We start from the raw sequence: 19,461 nt of genomic DNA, 5'->3' as shown, positions 1-19,461 counted from the left end.
GGAAAACACATGGAGCATGAACGGATGCCTTGTCCCTTACACTACTCAGAAAAGCATGATTAATCAATTGCATTGAGCTAGAACAACACAACCGCAGCGTTGAGCTTACAGACCACCTTGTACACGATATAGAAGTGGACGAAAGGTGCAATAGGTAGGCTAGTAGCACTGATTATGAAACTATACAGTTCAAGATTCACAATGCTTGAGATCAGTTTATTGAATGTGAGCCCAGAAATGCTGAAGAATGACATCAATAGCAATATAATCCCCCACCCTCGGAGATTGATCTAATATCTGTGTGTTCAGTAACATTGCAACATCTTGGCTTATCTCCTTGGTATCAACCATTCGCTATTTATAGCTTCTTGTTTTACCAATACTGAATTCTTATTATAGACTCTAATAGACTTTAATCTCATGTCTACAGTTATGATGTGTGCCATCAAAGATGTTGTAAGAAATTATTCGTCAATATTGAATGAAGCCGATATGTTCTAAGGTGCTTTTAAGTCCTTCAATGGATGGAGCTGGATCTTGTGTCTATCGAGCATACACTCGGCAGAACAAAGTGAACCAGTTGATGGCAATTCCAATGTTTTTCAGCTAAAACTTCAGCTAAAATTGAATTCTTCGAGGAAGACGATTAAAGAAGTAGTGCAAAAAAAAACCCACATAATACAGTCATAACTATAAATAGATGTTAACAACATGGAAGAACTCATGGTTGAGAATTTGAAGAAGGTCAAGAAACACCTGACCAATCAGATTTGATGTCAATAGTTAGTTTTCAATTAGAATTTACTGGTTACGGATTGAAGATTACAAACGAAAAGAATCTGTTCCGATGTAAAAGACTGGGTTTGCACTGAGTTCAAATCCCACCGAGTTAAAAAAGTTAAAATTGCCTTCTCCCAGATGAACCGTCAAATATTTCAAGGGCCAGCTGTTAACCACGAGGTAAATGTGGGGGATAGGTAACCACTTGCGGGCTTGTCACTAACTAACGCCCCTTAACTGCGGGAGGGGGAATCCCTTGATTCAATCGAGATAGGTGAAGAAACATGGAGACAGAAGCAACTAATAAGGCCATTATGAAATGAAGCAAAAAAAAAAAAAAAAAAAAAAAAAACCGAAAGCTAATCAAAACATGGGGTGGACAAGGTGGACCTTTTTTGTATGCTATATGCCCTCAGCACCCATACCGCGTATGACATAATGAATGCAAGGGTTGTTAACTGGAGATAACAGATGAGGGTCATGCAGCAGGTATGGCAGATATATAAATATCCCCTGGGAACATCATAAATGTGAATAGCCGTTTGACGTTTGGAGGTGGGGAATTGCGAAATTTGAGACCTTTTAGAAACCCATATGGAGACAAAACAAATAGTTTCTCGAATGATGTTACCTAAATTATACAAGAGTTAGAATAAAATAATGAATGGAAAAAAAAATTAAATTAAATTAGAATAATAATAACTCAAACTGAATTCCTATGAGTATATAATATCCTTCTTCGCCATTGAAAAAACTCTTCAGTAAAACAGAGAGCAGAACGAGACACTGACAAGAAAATTAGGAGAACAAAATAAAATCATTGATATCTGCGCTGAGCATGGGGGCGGAGATGAAGGAAAAACAAAGAGGAGTAGAGCAACCACTACCAAAAAAAAGATACAAAAATCATAAGGAGGGAAATATATCCACCACCCCTCCCTACTCATAAATGGAAAATGCCCGAAACCCAGAATCCGATAGCAACGCCATTTTGCAGACTTAAACAAGTTCCGACGTGTTAAGAGAGAGAAACAAAGGGGGTTGGAAAAAATCAGAAAAGGAAAATTGAAAGAACGAGAAAACTGACGAAAAATATCAAACCAAAACCGACCCAACACCCCTTTTCGCCGTACCCTATGATGTTATGTTCTAAATTGCTATGCAGTTCTGCTGGAAGGTCCAATTCGCTTCAAGGGCTGAATTTGAAAGAACCCCATCGATCATTGCACCATTATGATCGAGGCTAAATGATACGGAAACGGAGAGAATAAATTATGAATCCAGAATGAAACGAAAGATAGAGAGAAAAAAGGAGAGGCAAGTCGAAAGCCCGAACCGAAGGCATTCTAGTATACCATACATAGCAGCTCAGCTTCCAGGATGAATTTGCCCTCTTTGTATTTCTCGGTGGTCTCGTATGCTTTATCGTACTTCCACCCGACGATCTCTTTGCACTGCCGGCACATAATGTCTCGAACAACATGCCGGCCGGTTGTCATGCTCCGCTCCACAGCCTCGGCTTGGTTATGTTGACTACGTTATTGAAGAGGTAGGCTTTGCCATGTTGGCCACGAAAATTCTAGTATGGGGAAGAAGAGAGAATGTCAGAGGTAAGGTCAATTTCTCTTTAAGTGAGGACGAGATAGCAGTGAGTATATGAAGGGGGGGTGGGGGGGGGGGGGCGGGGCTAGGTAAGTTGATAAAAGTGTGAAAAACAGGGGCCAGCCTACTCGACTTATGATATCGTGGTAATCAGCCAAGTGGGTTTTGCAGGTTTTGCACCCAAAGATCTTATTGGAAGTGAGGTAGATGTTGTATGAGAGACCCATTGCGAAGGGCTGTCACCACTGTTCGCCTAACGGAAACCAGTGATATGCACCACGTCAATTGTCACGGGGTATAATAAAGGAATAGTTCTCTCGATGGTGATTCCAATTCTCAAGGCGGGGTTCAGTGAGGAGGATGTAGGTTTGACATCAACTGGAAGCAACAAACTGCAGTTAGGAGAAGCAGCTTTTTCTCGTTTAAGGTAAGTAAAAATGTGTGAAGATATAAAAATGTTTTTCAAATGAAAAGCGAAGAGGCCCAGCTCTTTGAGGGGTGAGGTCGTCTGTATAGTGAGAAGATGATTTAGAACGAGGAGAGTTTTAGAAATTAAATGACCTCGTCACGTCACACAAGGATCCTCTCTCTCTGTTTATTTTTTTTTTCTGGTTCTAGCTGCCGTTCTCTGCGGATTCTCCTCGTCAGAAGAGAACGGGTCCCCGCTACTATTCCTTAGTATCAAGGTGAAAGTTCTAAAGGCAGTTGCAAGTTTTTGTGCTCACACACCCGAAGACGATATTTCACTCTTCCGGCAAGATGCAGCGATGACCTCTTATGGCTCGAGTTAGAACGACTTGTGTTGTCGGTAGTTCCGAGGGAGGTATGCTGGGGCATAAACTTGCCCAATCGAAGGGCAAACGCAGGGCCGAAGACTTGAGGGGGACAGGCCGATCCAGAAGATGGATGGATAGATAGATAGACGCTACAGGCAACTTCCCTTCGGTGGATTTCCGGGTTGTCAAACGAGACCAGCAGACGAAGAAAAACAGTGTGTGTGTTGGGAAAGAAGGGTGTGGAGAAGAGAGAGGATAAGGAGGAGGGCTAGGCAATGGCGATAAGCCCACGAGAGATGGGGGGCGTGAGCGGATTGAGATGAACTAACTATAACTGGTCCGTGATCGATGAGCAGGTCACTGGATCATCCCCGGACAAGGTTGGAACATGTAGTTCAGGGAGGAATGTTATTCCGCACATATGTATCTCGCGCCCATGACAACATGGAAGTAGGCAGTCGAGGTCGTGAGGATAAATTCAAGAACCAACATGGGACATATGGGGGTCGGCTTTGATGTCTCCCGAGCATCCGCAGGTCGCCCTTGTGAAATGATTGCCTGCTACAATGACATCATCGGGATAAATTAGTTATCAACGATTTGGCTAGTAACTAGTCAATATTGCCGTATCTCGATACCCATTCAGTTTTTCCATGGTTTTTCTGATGGGAACCTAACTAAGATCAGACCCTATGGGAGGTTCATAATGTTTTGAAATGATGGATGTTGATATATTAATTATATTAATTTCAGGCACCTTATTTAAATATGTCGACACCATGGCACCTGTCGCTTCATCAGAGAACCAATGAACAAAAATTAACTAACTATTAAAATCGCTGTAAATAAATTAAATATCCCAAGATGAGGTGGGTGGAGAGCCAATTCTGGTATGATGATGCCTGGCGCTACTGCATTCTTTGCTCATGGTGGATTGAACTTATTGATGAGCAAAACCAAGCAATATAGCCTCAGGAACCCACCGCCGCCAACTCCTTCACAACTCCCTCCCTTCACAAATATTGTCCGTGATGCAAAACTCCTCAGCGTTGATTAAGTCTGTTGCAATTAGCCTCCCAGAAGTTCCTGCAATCCGTGTGTCCCCAAAGCTCAATCCACCATTCTCCGAAATTGTCGTGAACGATCCCATCAATTTTAGGAATCCTCTCATCCCGCTTCAACCCACATAGTCCACAGGCATGTGACGCCTTGAAAGCTCCGTCCTCTTCAACCGTCCCCGTCCTCACTTGCACGTTTTTAGGCAGAACGGGTACTGCGCGTCCACCAGCGGACAAAAGGAAAGAATTCAGATAACTGCTTCGCTTCTGCCACGCTTCAAGGACCTCAACGGCTTCTTTCTCTTCCTTCACATTTTCGCTTTTATTTACGCTGTTGAGTTTCATTCCACCGGCTTTTCCAGAGTTTGCGGGGCCGATTTTCATGCTTTGGCTTAACACGGTGTCTCGTTTCCAACGAAGTGTACGTCCGGCTAGAATACGTGCCATGACCTTCAAATCGTTTTCAAGGGATGAAACTAGCTTCGGATCTTTCGACCCTACTTGCTTGCACTTGACCGATTCCTGATAATATTGTTCTAGAAGCGGCGGGAATAGAGGCAGAAGGATTGATGGAGGGGGAATATTCATAGGGCGATGTTGGAAAGTATTAGATTTTGTGGGCATCATGGGGGTTGTCGGGGGTTGCATAAATACTGGCTGGTTTACTTCTGCTGTTGCTGTCTCGAGCAGGGCAACGTCCGGTCTGGATGGTTCCAGAAATATTGCCGGAGTTGTATTGGCAGTCCAGGTAGCATCTGCGAAATCCCCCCAGTCATCATCGTCCGATTGTTCAGACTTTGACGGAACGATGTTACTGCCACTGCTTTCTTCGAACTTTGTCCACGCGTTGTCCCAAGGAGAAACATCAGCCGCCGCTACCTCGATTGCTCTTTTATCATCCGTTTTAACATTGGGGGGGAGTAAATCCAGCAACGACTGTTGGTGAAATTTTGCAGTTGTGCTTTCTGTCGCGCCAGATGCCATATCAAGAGCAGTATCGTTTCTAGTATCCCAGGATAGTAAATTATCAGCATTACCACTGTTACTGTCCACTCCGGGAGGATTTGCTGTTTCAAACTCTCCCCATTCATCAGTTTCATCGTCGTCTTTTATATCTTCCGTGGATGCATCAAACAATACATCCGTACCGCTTTCCACCCGCCACAGGTTTTTGCTTGAAGTAGACGCTACCTGGGCTGGCTTTAAATCTGGCGTAGGCGTGCGGGCACAGAAACCCTGTTCACTATTGCTTTTGTTTGCGGCGCGGGCATCTCGTGAGGTAGATAAGAATGAGCCCCAGGCCCCACACCCCTTGTTGTTGTCTGGGTCAAAAAATCGCGAGGCTCGATCGTTCTCAGGAGGCGATTTCTGAGATGACTGGTCCCATTGACCGGTAGCGTTCGGCTCACCGAAAGCAGCTAGAAGATCGGCAGACATGGCAGTGATATATAAAATAGTCGAAGAAGATATCAAGCTCGACTTGTCTGCGTTCCCGGGGTAGTGAAGAGCTCGAAGCCAACATCCGTCATCACGATGGTAACCGGTAGCACCCTTAAATTAACGCCACACCGATGGTCTGCTGAATAGATTCACTCATCGCTTCACTCGAAAGTCCCGGCTCCGTGCAAGATCTTCGATGAGAACAAAGCCTCCTCAAAAAAATGAGGACTGTCCAAAGGGAAACGCAAAACATGCCAAGAACCGGGGTTTACTAACCTGTACTATTGTGGCGGACGTAAAGCTTGCGAAAACAGAATTTTCTGCCACCCCCTGAAAAGTAGTAGCAAAACACCGCAAAAATAACCAAAATATCCACGTATCTCTAGAATCATTCAAATATCATCCAATTCATTCAAATACGCACCTTTATCATCAAATACGCACCTTTATCATCAAATCTGCCAATATGCCCCCCCAGCTCAGCGAATTTACCACCAATGAGATCGTACACCTTCTAAACAATGGTTATATGCCTGCTCAGATTGCGCGGACCATTGAGTGCCATCTGGCCACTGTATATCAAATCCAACAAAATATTCACTGCTTTGGAACTGCTAGAAGTCCTCATTCAACATGGGGTGTAAAGCCAAAGATCACACCAGATATCTTGTCAGATTTGGAGGATTTTTTTGAGGCATATCCAACTGCATATCGCGATGAGGCTGTCTGCTTTGTGAAGGATGAATTTGATGTTGATATCCACCCTCAATTGATATCTAGATTGTTGAAGAAACTGAATTTGACACAGAAAAAGGTGATTAATTATTGCAATTGTCACTTATAGAACCTGCTAATCTGTCAGTTCTATTTGATATAGATTGAACCCATGGCCACTCAACGCGATGAAGAACTTCGAGCTGAATGATGTATTCAAGTTACTCAGTATCAACCTGATCAACTTATATTTTTAGATGAGAGTGCTGCAAATGAATGTACTGCAGATTGATGATATAAATGATCAAGCAGAGGATTCCCTTGTCACATTAGAAGGCCCTGTAAATGATCTTGCAGATGATCAATCTTACCTGCGATAAGTGTCAATGGATATCTTGATTATGATATATATCAGAGGTCCTATAATACAGAGAGGTTCAATGAGTTTGTACGTGTCCGGATACTGCCCAAATGCCAACAAGGTTATCACTACCTAGTGATGGATAATTGCTCTTCTCATTGTTCACAAGCACTGTGAGATCTCTGCAGAGAAGCTGGCATTGGACTTTTATTCTTACCCCCATATTCTCCTGATTATAATCCTATAGAGGAGTCATTTCACACATTGAAAGAATGGATTAGAAGATACAGATGTCAGTTAGAGAATCAGTTTGATGGAGATTTTGAAGCCTTCTTGCATCATGCAGTTGAGAACTTCATGGGAGAAGAAGATGCAAGAGGATATTTCAGATCTGCTCATATAGGATAGTATTGTAAAATCTAGAAAGATTCAGATTGCAATTCAATTATGATGATATATAATATCTAAGTTTCAAATTCAGAAGCAGAAGCAGTATGAGGTCTGCTGCCATCACTACAAACAGCAGATAAAGACAATTTAATCTCCTTCAACCATGACTGCCAGATAGGACTCTTTAACCCATCTCTTATTATCAAGAATATACCCATTCCAATATTCAACTGAACCACCTGCTCATTTGTCATTGTCTGTATATGATCCAGTTCAAATCCTTCATTCTGAATAATGCTCTTTGCAGTTAAAAGAGCTTCTGCTCTTTGAGATCTCTCTGTCATCAACCAGTTGAAGAACTCATCAATAAACAGATCCACATGTTCACCAAACTGAGGGATTGGACTACTTTGAATAGGAGGCAGGTTTGGATTCGACAGCAGATTTGGATTCGACGGCAGGTTTGGATTCGACGGCAGATTTGAATTCAACAGCAGATTTGAATTCAACAGCAGGTTTGGATTCGACAGCAGGTTTGGATTTGATGACAAGTTTGAATTCAGTCCTCCCATGCCTCCCATTCCTTCCATCATATATTTCATCACCATCACATTGATTATCTCACTTGAAGACACAATATTAGATGAAGAAGAAGTTGAGGGAGGGAAGATAACTGCTGACATCTGAGGTGTCTGTATAGAAGGGTTAGAAGCAGAGATAGATTCACTTTTTCATTCCTTCTTCTCCTTTCTATCCATTAATCTTTTTGTCATCTTTCTTGACAGATTTTTAACTATTGCATGTCCATGTTCAACATCATCTATCCAACTGGCAATCTCACTACTCAGGAGTTGAATATGAGTATCATCAAAAGCCATTCAACAAGTGCCCTGCTCAAAGTTATGACAATTCATCTTTTGACAACACCAGTGAGCAGTTATCTCACACCCAATCCACAAAGAATCACACTCATTTGACCATCAATTTCGAGCCTCCTTCAGCTGCTGGCTAGTGGCCGTGGATCTTGTACGCGTAGGCGGCAGCTTTTCATCATTGGATATTTCATGAATTTGAGAGGATTTGGCAGGACGATAGAGAGGGGATTTGGCAGGTGGTGAGATTACTTCTTCTTTGACATCTAATGCTCTTTTTGATGCCAATGTCTGGGTTGTTAATTGTGAATCCGACACTCCAATGAAAGCTGCAGGACCGCGTATTACAGAGGTGTTTGAGAATAGAGTTGAGATATCAAGAAGATTAAAAGAGGTGGTAATCTCAATGCTAAATCCGCTCATCTTCTCCTTATATAACTTCTTCAAAAGAGTGATAATCTCTCTCCAATCTGTCTCCTTCTCAAGGGTGATTTTGATTGAAGATCCACATTTGTTTGATGAGATGACTGCTATACAATTTGCAACTTCTATCTCCTTGCAGTTCTGCTTCATAACATACTCTTCAGCTATTCTTTTTGCAGTATATTGAATACAATAGAAGCTGACAGTCATATCATTTGTTGTGACATTCCATAACTTGATCTTTATAGACTCCTTTATCCCATTGATAATCACCCATTCATACAGCCTGAATGAGATCTCAGGCTCAGAGGTAGGTGTTTGCAGAAATCGAGGATCTTCTGACTGTGTCTCCTCCTTCTCCTCCTCCTCCTCCTCCTTCTCATCATCAGTTGGATTCTTGTCATTATCCGGAACATCCAGAACAGGCAGTTTGGGCAGACAAAGACACAGAGTAGTTGGAGTCCTTTTACGAGCTTGTGAGGCAGTAGAACAGTGGGTGTTGCGGGGCATATTGGCAGATTTGATGATAAAGGTGCGTATTTGATGATAAAGGTGCGTATTTGAATGAATTGGATGATATTTGAATGATTCTAGAGATACGTGGATATTTTGGTTATTTTTGCGGTGTTTTGCTACTACTTTTCAGGGGGTGGCAGAAAATTCTGTTTTCGCAAGCTTTACGTCCGCCACAATAGGAAACGATCATTTTGCAACTCCACCAGAGGGGATCAGGAAATCCCCAAGTGCGCGACACTTCACAATACAATTTTGTATGCACGGTCCATCGGTTGAACCATGATCAACTAATTAAACAGGGGATCTCTGGGTGAGATAAGCGATGTGACGTAATTTGACTACAAGCTAGGAACTTGTCACCACTCAACCTGTGAACCACAAGCATAGGAGGAAGCAGAAAGGATAGTCCGACGATGCCATGAAAACTGTGGAGGAAGCTCGGTATGACCTATCCTTTTCATTTATTCGTTCCTCCTACTAATAGGTTAGGAAGGAAACGTTGGCATTCGCTTTTCAACGGCAAATCCTCGTTAGCCGAGCTCAAGCACGCGTTGAGAGACAAACATGGTGGGGGACCATGTGAAGATGGTTTGAGATCGGTGTGCTGGAAGGTCAGCTTCAGCCTACATGAAACCGCATTTTCTTTGGCTGTTTAGTGCTCAACAAATTACCAGGCGTTTCTTATTCATCAAAACCTCGATACCGCTTCTTGGCCTGTCCAGATACTTGACTCGAGAGCTGCGTACCAGTCACTGCGGGAATACTTCCTAAAGTATATACAGCATCCAGATGACCTACCGTCTACAGCAGACCCGTTGGCCGAGGATGATGAGGTGCGCTTGCACCCCTTTGCGACCTTAGAAGACTTGGTGACCTGTCACCCTGTGCCTAACTTATTCTTCCCATAGTCTCCTTGGCAAACCCTACGACGAGATGAAGCTATAAGGGCAGAAATATACCAGGATGTGGAAAGATGCATGCAGGAAAACTATTTCTTTCGGGAGCCCACGACAAAGGCACGGATGCTAGATATACTGTTCATATACACAAAATTGAATGCCGACCTTGGCTACCGACAGGGCATGCATGAGTTACTAGCACCTGTTTTGTGGATTGTAGAACACGATGCAATTGACAAAAAGTCCATAGATGTTTCAGCCTCTCATAATAGAACGGACGATTTGATGCTGCAGGTCCTCGATATGGAGTACACAGAACATGATGCCTTCACGATCTTCTGTGCTATCATGCAGACTGGAAAGCTATTTTATGAGCAAGAGGCCAAAAAGGTACCTGGGGTCCAATCAGATATTTCGCCTATCGTTGCTCGGAGCCAGCACATCCATCAAGTAGTGCTCAGGGCTGTTGACCCGGAATTGGCAGATCATCTACAAGTTACAGAGATACTTCCACAAATATTCTTAACGTGAGTATCAGTTAACTTGAAAGCGCTTCGTTATTGCTGATATTTTATAGTCGCTGGATACGTCTCCTATTTGGCCGAGAATTTTCATTCCAAGAAGTGCTCAGCATATGGGATTTACTATTTGCCGAAAAAATGAGACTCGAACTAATTGATGCTATTTGCGTTGCAATGCTTCTCAGGATCAGGTGGCAACGTAAGCATGTGTATGTCAAACCTTACTCTGATACTTATGGCTGATAAAACCGTTAGTGCTCGATGCGGATTACTCTTCTGCTCTGGGACTGTTATTGCGATATCCTGCGCCGACTCCCTGCAAGCCAGTAACCTTCGTAGAAGACGGTCTCTTCCTCGAAAAAAACACAAATTGCGAAGGCGCATCACTACTTATACAGAAGTATTCAGGAAAGGCACCTGATCCAAATAAGCAGTACATTCCACCGACTCAGATTGCAGTCGCACGATTTCCGCCTCGCAGAAGGAAGAAACTTACAAGCCGAGAACCCAGCAGTGCGCCAAGCGAAGTTCCGTCCCCGAGCGTTTCTCCCGCAAGAAACCACCAACGACGGCTCGATTCTTTGTTCCAGGACGTGTCGGAAGGGCTACAACGCCGTACAGAGGGATGGGGCGTAACCAAAGCCGTTCGTGGCGCAATGGTTGAAGCTAGACGCAATATCCAAAACATGCACTCCAGTGCAAGTACTCCCGCACCCCGGCGCATCGAAAGCCCGCCTCACGACTCGCCTAGCCCGCCACATATCAGCCTTGCTACGATACGTAGGCTAAATGCTAGAATTTCCGCTCTTGAGAGCCGGAGCCAGACTTTGGCTGGAATGTTGGGAGAAGCCATTAACGAGTTGCATACTAAGCAAGTGCATCCAAACAATTCCGGCATTGAGGCCATCGATCTTGCTCTGGCAAAACTGCAATTTGTGCAAGTGTACCTAGAAGACCCCACTATCCCAATCCCCGACGAAGAAAAATCAGCCACACAGGCTCCAGCCAGAGCACGTTCAAGTGAACCTGTGTCCAACGTCGTTGCGGGCAAAGAAAACAACACCCCCAGCGGCCAGCCGAGGGGAAATAATAACTCAGCATTCCTTGAACTGCCTAACAACGGAGACTCAGAGGCCTCAGACATTATCAAACCGGTCCCATTGCGACCAGCAGCAGCGCCGGCAACGCGCGCACCCATAGCAGAGTCACCATTTTCGTGGATGTTGGGTGATAACAGGGAGCGTTCGGGGTTTGTGACATCCGTGGCAGTCCCCCCAGAGCAGAGTCGGAGTACAGGCACGCTTTTTGGGGACAACCGGGCTGATGAGAGGAGGAAACCGCCCGGAGATGAAGAGGATGGCGTTGTCCTAGATAGCTTGCGTGGAGTAGCCAAAACGTCATAACAGAATGTTTCTTTTCTTTTTCAAGACGTATAGCTTTGGGGGTATGCGGTATGAGCTCCTTCAACCAGGGATCCTATTCCGCAATTCGAAATTCACGTCTAGTTCCCCCACCCCCATTGTTTCAGCAAGTCATATAGATAATAAATGCCTTTACAACAGGCATACAGAGGTTGACCAAAGATGATTCCCCTGCATGACTTTTTATTAAATCGCCAACTATCTTTAGCACCTTTTCATGTTTCCTTACCGGTTACCCATTTATTGTTCGTATGACGGATAGCAATGTTGTGCTGTGCTTTCCTTTCCGCCTCCGGTAGCTACATTATCTAGTTATTCAGTTAAATGAGTGAGCCGACGGATCCTCGTCCCAGATCAAGCAATGAAACCACCCATCCATTTACACGTAAAATTTGACAATACTACGCATGTCAAAAGAGGACGCCTTTTGAGAAAGGAAGAAAAAAAGAAAATCAGGTGCACGCATCACGGTCAGAAAGCACCACCAGGCCGATCACCCTGATAGTGAAGACATCCTCATTATCCGTGGCTGATGGTGTCAAGTGCACATCAAGAGTGGTGGCTCCGCAACGATCGGAGAGGTTCAGCTTCTGTGTTGGAATCGGGGTTGTGTGACAATCAGAGCATGCAAAAAAGACATTTGTCACAGATAATTACTAGTTATCAGGCAAATGACGCCGCCTCTCCGGCAGCACTGGACATGGTATCCTGTGCTACTCGTACTAGTATCGTATCTTCCTCCAACCGACTCAGCCACGTGGGGTTCAGCACCGCCCCACTCCCTCGCCTGGTGGCTGAATGAACCTCCGCGGCTTGCCCCACGGTCTGCGGTGTCTCAACTCCCAATTTCTTCTTTCTTGGTCGACATCCAAAGCAACTTGAAAAGACGCCGTCATTTGACACTCGAGAGGACGGCCGTTTTCTTTCCTTTCCGTTTATTCTTTTCATTTCTTTTCATTTCTATAGTTGGCTACCCACGTAGCTCAGCTTCATTCCTCCCGTACTTCCTTGATGAGCATTTAAACTACTTATCAATCAACCCATCAAATCCATGATTGCCGCGGAAATTTAACGCCTCTACCTCCGCCGCCTACCAAAACAGCAATCAAAGTAGGGGAAGATCAAAGTGGAACCGCTTTTTTTGGCTTCCTGCCGTTTGTCGGCCCTCTGTATCCCTCTGTACCTGGTAAACAGTGCGGAATCACGTCCTTTGATCCTAAACCACCCACTACTGAACAAACCCTCCTGCACCGATTTCCCTCACCCTAAACACAGGGCGTGTGAAGAACCGAAGCGCATGTCGTCTGGACACATCTGATCGTCAGTGCGGGCCGCCCAGACCCACGACGCCCAGCATTGAATCTTATCAACAACATCCGGTAGGCGTCCGTCGGTAGCTCATTAATCGGACATCATGAGGCCATCGGGGCGGCATACAACTGAGGATGATGGTTAGTGCAAGTTTGTTCTGTTGTTGATCCGTTTGTTCCTGTTTGGTGGATGAGACTTGCAATGCGGGGAGGATTGGATTGAATAAACCCCTCCACCCAGGAAGAATGGTCGAAGAGGAAACCCGCATATGCCGCTGCCGCTGTGGGGTGTAGTAGCGAGCTTTAGGCGGGGCTAGGCTATTTTACGGTGGATGGGCAGCGGAAGCAAATCTTTAGTCACGCCTTGCCACCGAACCCGTGGGCATGTCCCGTTCAATGTTGGGATGACGCTCTCGGGAGAAGGACCAAATAAGCATTTCAGGGACCGCCGATTGAATGACCTTCTCTAATCAACAGGGAACTCTTTGTCAAAAATGTGGAATTAGCAAATCCCGGACATTTGGCTGACTACTTTTGAGACAGGCGAGCTCAGTTCTCTCATGTCGCCTCCGGGACGACAAATCCCTTCACCCTTACTGCTGCCATCAGGGCCTACAAATCATTCGACAGAAAATCTTTCCGTGCGAACCACAAATGATACTGACTATTCACAAAAGAGACAGTCATTGGATGCTAGTTCCTTGGAATTTGACTACGTGTCGAGGTCCGCATTTTTCTCTACATTTCTCCTTTCTCTTGTCACCCACCAGAAGAATGTCCTCACAAACTTATGCCGTTTGATAGATCCACTTTACTCGAACATGAGCACGGACTCGGTCCATCGGGTTTACAACGTATCCGGCAAGCTCCAACTCTCCCAAAAATATCAAATTCTGCCTTCACCTCCCCAATCGCACCTCAAAGTGCGGCCTCGTCGCGGTCACCATCGATACATTTCTCAACCGATCGATCCCCTCTCGGCCTCGAGGATCTGCATCGCTTTCCTTCGGAATCCCTCCATTCGTTTTCGTTCGCCCAGCAATCCGAAGACTTTCTACACAATAGACAAAACGTGTTGAAACGATCCATTGACTTCATGAAAGATCGGTTTGGCTTTGCAGCGAGCAATGTCCATCTTGCTAACGCACAGGCTCGGCTAAGTGGAGACGCGGACATTCAGAGTATGATGGAATTGGTAGCTAAGGCGAATCTGCTGGAACATGACGAAAACCACAATGTGCACTCAGGCTTAGCAAAAGGCCCTCTAACTGGTCCGCCAGATATTGAAGGTGCCAATATATTTGAAAAGGCGTTCGCGAACGCAGATGATCCCCTGTCGCAGACCACAGGTGAACATTCGTCGGGAAATGGAACTACCTCGCCCCAACAAATTCTTAGAGGAAGTCAATATTTAAGTCCTATTTCAGATGATCATTTAACATCTCAAATACGGTGGATGAGGTCTGCACCTTCATCGAGGCGTGTTAATCTAAAACGAACCTTCACGGATCTGAGTTCAGTTGCACTTCAAAATCAACTCACGGAGGCTCTAGCTCAGCCTTACTCGACTGGTGAAATGCCTTCTCAAAGCGGCATTTTCCCTTATGGCCTAAGCAGTAGTGCGTCAAGCCTTCACACTCATAGTAGTAAATGGTCTCCCTTTTCGCAGGCTGTGTTCACAACAGGATCAAAAGCGCCCTGGACGATTCTCGCTGCCAATGATCTTGCATGTCTAGGCTTTGGTGTGACAGAAGCTGAAGTCAAAAATCTAAGTATCTTAGATCTCTTCCAAAAGGAGAGGACGCAGTGGCTGGAGTCGAAGTTACGGAAGCCTCCTCTGGATAATTCAAGCAAGCCCGATCCACAGGAGAAACCGAAAACGAACACCGTCAATTCTCGCTTCTTCGGTATGGGAAACGGCGTGACTGCACACCTACTCAGCAAGCCCCCTTCACACGCGGCAAAAGCTCGAAGAGCGAAAACCGAGGGTGGCAATGACACCAGTCCTGATGGCACAAGATCCGCCCAGAAACCGAATCACGCTTCCAAGAAATCTCGTGGTGTTTTACTGTGCGGTGATGTCGTACCAATCCAGAAGAGGAATGGGTTAACAGGGTCAGCAAGCGTCTGGGTGATCGAAAAACGTGGGGGGTTGATATGGGTATTGGAAGAAATTGTAGAAAATACGGCCTATTTACACTTTGATGATGCTGGACGATTAGTCGAGAGTCATGGGGATATTGAGCCTATTTGGGGAGTAAAGATGCTCAAGGCTGGCGTTCCTATCACGGATATTATTCCAAACGTCCCGCAACGCCAGAAAAAGAATGATGCAGAAGATGTGTTCCGAGAGATTGTCGAGTTGAAGTACTTCACGGCGCTGATACAAAATGAGGCGTCCATCCCGATTACCATTACTGAATTATCGTCTCCTCGTGATCTTCGTATCTCCCATTTCCCACATGTTGCCGGAATTGTGGTTGCGTCTGCAACAACTCTGCATGTTATCAGCGCGAATTCCGTATTCTCTGCTGCCCTTTTTGGCCAGGAGCATCTTAAAGGTTTAATGATTACGGATTTAATCCCACATTTCGATGAATACCTGAACATTTTGACGGAAGAAGATAATGTTCCCTTGGTTGATGGTATGGTGATACCAGAGCATAGCTTCAGAAAAGCAAGGGCGCTGTTGGTCCTTCGGGAGGGGAAAGCTAATGCTGCATCTTTATTTCTCAGACCTTACGGTCTCCCATCACGTCACCGCGACGGAAAAGAGATTATGGTGGATGTTCAAATGCGTGTGGTTAAAAGCGAAACCATATTTCCTGGAAACTCGACGCCTGACATCAACGAACGTCCAGCGCTAGACGATGAAAGTGGAGCACCTGTTGCCGTTACTGAAGTTGTATATGCGTTGTGGATAACATACTCACGGCAATTCCACTCAATTATGCAAGAGGAGAACAATTTTCCCCAATCACTCTCGGCGAAATCCCCCTCTATCCCACAACAGCCTTCCCCTGGTCAGCGTTCACCAACTTTACCCCCCATAGAGACTCCACGCGTCGATTCGCCATTGATTGAGAACCAAGCTCAGCAGTCCCTCCTATCGTTGCAATTAAACGAAGCTGCATCGGAACCTCTGACAGACAAACCCGTCCAGCCAATGCCTGAAGTAAGAAACGCAGGGCTCAGGAAAGAGATGCCAAAAAAGAAATCGATATCAGAATATGTCATCCTAGAGGAAATGGGTCAAGGCGCTTATGGGCAAGTAAAACTGGCGCGCAGCAAGCGGAACCCAGAAAATAAGGTAGTTCTCAAATACGTAACCAAGAAACGGATTCTCGTCGACACGTGGACCAGAGACCGACGCCTCGGAACTGTCCCCTTGGAAATTCATGTGCTAGATTACTTGCGCACAGACGGCCTAAGGCACCCTAACATCGTCGAGATGAAGGGCTTCTTCGAAGACGATGTCAATTACTACATCGAGATGGTTCCTCATGGGCTTCCGGGCATGGATTTGTTTGACTACATTGAACTGCGGTCGAATATGGATGAGGACGAGTGCCGGAATATCTTCTACCAGGTCGTCGATGCGATCCATCACCTCCATACGAAGGCACATGTTGTGCATCGTGATATCAAAGATGAAAATGTCATTCTTGATGGGGAGGGAAAGATCAAGTTGATTGATTTCGGGAGCGCGGCGTATATCAGCAAAGGCCCTTTTGACGTATTTGTTGGTACGATAGGTACGTATCAATTTGTGTTTTCTATTGTAGGATGTAATTTCTCAATCAAAGTGCTCTTGGTACCCGAGAAGAAAAAACAAAGCTGATATCATGATTGCGTGTTTATAGATTATGCCGCCCCCGAAGTCCTCCAAGGTAAATCCTACGGTGGCAAGGAACAAGATGTCTGGGCTCTGGGTATCCTCCTCTACACCATCGTCTACAAAGAAAATCCTTTCTACAATATCGACGAGATCCTCGACCACCCGCTGCGCGTTCCATACCTGCCCTTCTCAGAAGATTGCATCGATCTGATTCGCCAGATGCTCGATCGGGACGTTGATCAACGCCTCACCATCGAGGGAGTCATACAGCACCCGTGGATGAGACCCGCTGCGTTGGCAGCAGCAGCTTCTGCTTCAAAGGTTAAATGAAGGTGGTCGTGCTGTTACGTGATGCAGGGAACTTATGACTCGGGACGATAGAACGATAGACTTGGCACGCATTTTTGGAGTTGGCATTTCGTTATATATCAACGACATGGTCGTTGGTAGTGGAGAAGCCAGTTGACAATTCAACAACAGAGGATTTTATGATGACGACAATCACACAGCATCAACGACTTGTGGAATGGGTTTTCTTTAAGTTTCGGGATATTTCTTACATGTATAATTGCGACCAACGTGTACATGCCGTATGATGCGTAACGCACATTTGACGCTAGGATGGCTTGGGTTCAGAGAAAGCGGGCAAGTGGGGGAATTGAAGAAAATACACCACCAGGTCTCATTTTTCTCGCAAAATATCATTGTATATGATTGATTGGTTAAGGATCCTTCTTCCGACTTCCCCGTTCTTCGTCGCTGTTTTTATGAATATGGCTTTTATAAATGGGATAGATAGATAGAAAAATATTTAGTTATCATTTTTCTTTTTTTTTCAAATTCATTTTCATTTTATAACTTTTTTTCCTCTGTTCTTTTTTGTGTCTTGCTCATTTCCTAGTTACTAGTCACGACACCTGCATAGCTGGACACGTTGAAAATTCGTAGATGCCACCGAGAGATCTAAATTGTATAGAGGGTTTGGATTGACTGGTTGGACTGAGTATGGGTCTGCAAACTGTGTACGAGAGACATTAGTAGTGATGAGGGGCCAGGTCCGCGAACCTTGACTTACTACTTACTGCTTCCACCAAAGTAAGTAACTCAATTACCCGTGTTCATAGTAGACTAGGGCTTCTTTAAAACATGATCTCCCCATCGATACTAGTACTCCCGCTCCTCTCCTATCCAAGTACTCCTCAAATCTTCTATCTACTTCGGAGGAGGGAAGTGCACTAAACTTGATCGGGTTCAAACTGCCAATGTCACGGGGTACATAGGTGCCGTACCGTTCCACACAGCAATGTGATGTACTGTTGTTCTATATGCATGTTCTGTACATACGTACTGCACATGTAGTTACTATACATATATTTGCTTCCACCATTTGCTAGCATGCGGTACCTGAACAGATTGTCTGGAGGCCTCACTTGTCCACGCTTGGTGGCCTGCTGATAAGATAACGATAACTTGATGCTGGATTTACTAGTTGGTGGGAGCAATAACTTACTAGTATGACGTTTGTCTCGCTGGCCCCACGGTCTGGTCATGAATGATCTCTCGCTCACCTGCCGCCGTCGGCCAGGAGCCTCCGCCAGTAGCTGTTTAATATTCTTTCTGTCTTTCCGTAAATAATAACTCCCATCCAGCAGGTGGCGTAGGTTTGCTTTGGCGTCCTGATCCCGTGGCCAACATTGTGGTGTCTGCTATATATAACATGCTGTTGCAGTGCAAGCAGACAAGGTCACCCACGGTGACATGTGCCTCGACCGAGAGTGACGCTACCGCGGATGCCGGCCGCTGACCTCATGCACCCGTCCTCTCCCACAACTCCCCGCACACTCCGCCTTTTTAACGCCCGCTGCCCGCTCTGTGTCCCTGCTCTGCAGACCTCCTGGGGAAGATATCAGCTCTCCGTTCGCCTGCTTGGGCCGTGGACGGTTCGTTTGCTGCCACTCATCGTCATCTGTTATCGTATTCTCCTCGTGACAGCCGTTGACCTGATTGCGCAGTTAGAACCCCCAACGTTCTATGGTTTCTTTGTCCTATCTTCTGTCTCCTACCATCGAACTGGATTCGATCTCCAGCAAATCCCCCTACCTTTTAAGCATCAAGTCATACGTACGCAACTCACAATGGTTTCGATACTGCCGGATGAAATTGTAGAACTGCCAGCTGCGACTACACCAATGAGCATGGAATCTGCGGACAACCACTCTGGCATGCGCCCCAGGAGCAAGGGTCACAAGAGGCTGCTGAATGGACTCCAACGGATCGCGTCAAGCCCTTCGCTCTTGAAAACTGGCCGGCAACGCTCATCGTCCCTTGGCTACCGGCGGCAAGGAAAAGCGTCAATGTCTTGTGTCTCTCTTAACTCAACGTCATATACACAATGCTTTGCAAGCCCAGCCTCGCCCCAGATATTTGACTCTCTCTCGGCCAGGAACAATAACAATAACGTACCCCCCGACAGCCACACAATACAGGATGAGAACAGAGTCCCGATCAGGGTTGTGATGTCAGATGCTGCTGCTGCCGTC

The 19,461-nt window shown here is 45.5% G+C and overlaps 4 protein-coding genes across 4 annotated transcripts; 3 read left to right on the top strand and 1 right to left on the bottom strand.

Annotated features, from left to right (window-relative positions):
- Positions 1-2,341: 2,341 nt before the first annotated feature.
- Positions 2,342-3,865, top strand: HCBG_07000 (uncharacterized protein; the record flags this gene model as incomplete). The annotated part of the gene is made up of 5 exons (XM_045434049.1): positions 2,342-2,390; positions 2,650-2,809; positions 3,118-3,205; positions 3,515-3,548; positions 3,846-3,865. 5 exons carry the CDS (start codon positions 2,342-2,344, stop codon positions 3,863-3,865), a joined length of 351 nt encoding a protein of 116 aa, XP_045285530.1.
- Positions 3,866-3,867: 2 nt separating this feature from the next.
- On the bottom strand, positions 3,868-5,653 carry HCBG_06999 (uncharacterized protein; the record flags this gene model as incomplete). The annotated part of the gene is made up of 1 exon (XM_045434048.1): positions 3,868-5,653. The coding sequence occupies one exon, from the start codon at positions 5,651-5,653 to the stop codon at positions 4,202-4,204; it is 1,452 nt and encodes a 483-aa protein (XP_045285529.1).
- A 3,697-nt stretch (positions 5,654-9,350) lies between these two features.
- On the top strand, positions 9,351-11,755 carry HCBG_06998 (TBC1D5 protein; the record flags this gene model as incomplete). Its single annotated transcript, XM_045434047.1, has 6 exons — positions 9,351-9,373; positions 9,426-9,543; positions 9,607-9,765; positions 9,841-10,358; positions 10,409-10,551; positions 10,608-11,755. The coding sequence occupies 6 exons, from the start codon at positions 9,351-9,353 to the stop codon at positions 11,753-11,755; spliced, it is 2,109 nt and encodes a 702-aa protein (XP_045285528.1).
- Positions 11,756-13,643: 1,888 nt separating this feature from the next.
- On the top strand, positions 13,644-17,251 carry HCBG_06997 (serine/threonine-protein kinase ppk6; the record flags this gene model as incomplete). Its single annotated transcript, XM_045434046.1, has 3 exons — positions 13,644-13,807; positions 13,888-16,838; positions 16,947-17,251. 3 exons carry the CDS (start codon positions 13,644-13,646, stop codon positions 17,249-17,251), a joined length of 3,420 nt encoding a protein of 1,139 aa, XP_045285527.1.
- Between the last annotated feature and the right edge of the window lie 2,210 nt (positions 17,252-19,461).

This window comes from Histoplasma capsulatum (genome assembly GCF_000150115.1).
Source record: "Histoplasma capsulatum G186AR genomic scaffold supercont2.10, whole genome shotgun sequence".
NCBI lineage: Eukaryota > Fungi > Ascomycota > Eurotiomycetes > Onygenales > Ajellomycetaceae > Histoplasma > Histoplasma capsulatum.
This window is presented reverse-complemented; position numbering and strand designations above follow the sequence as displayed.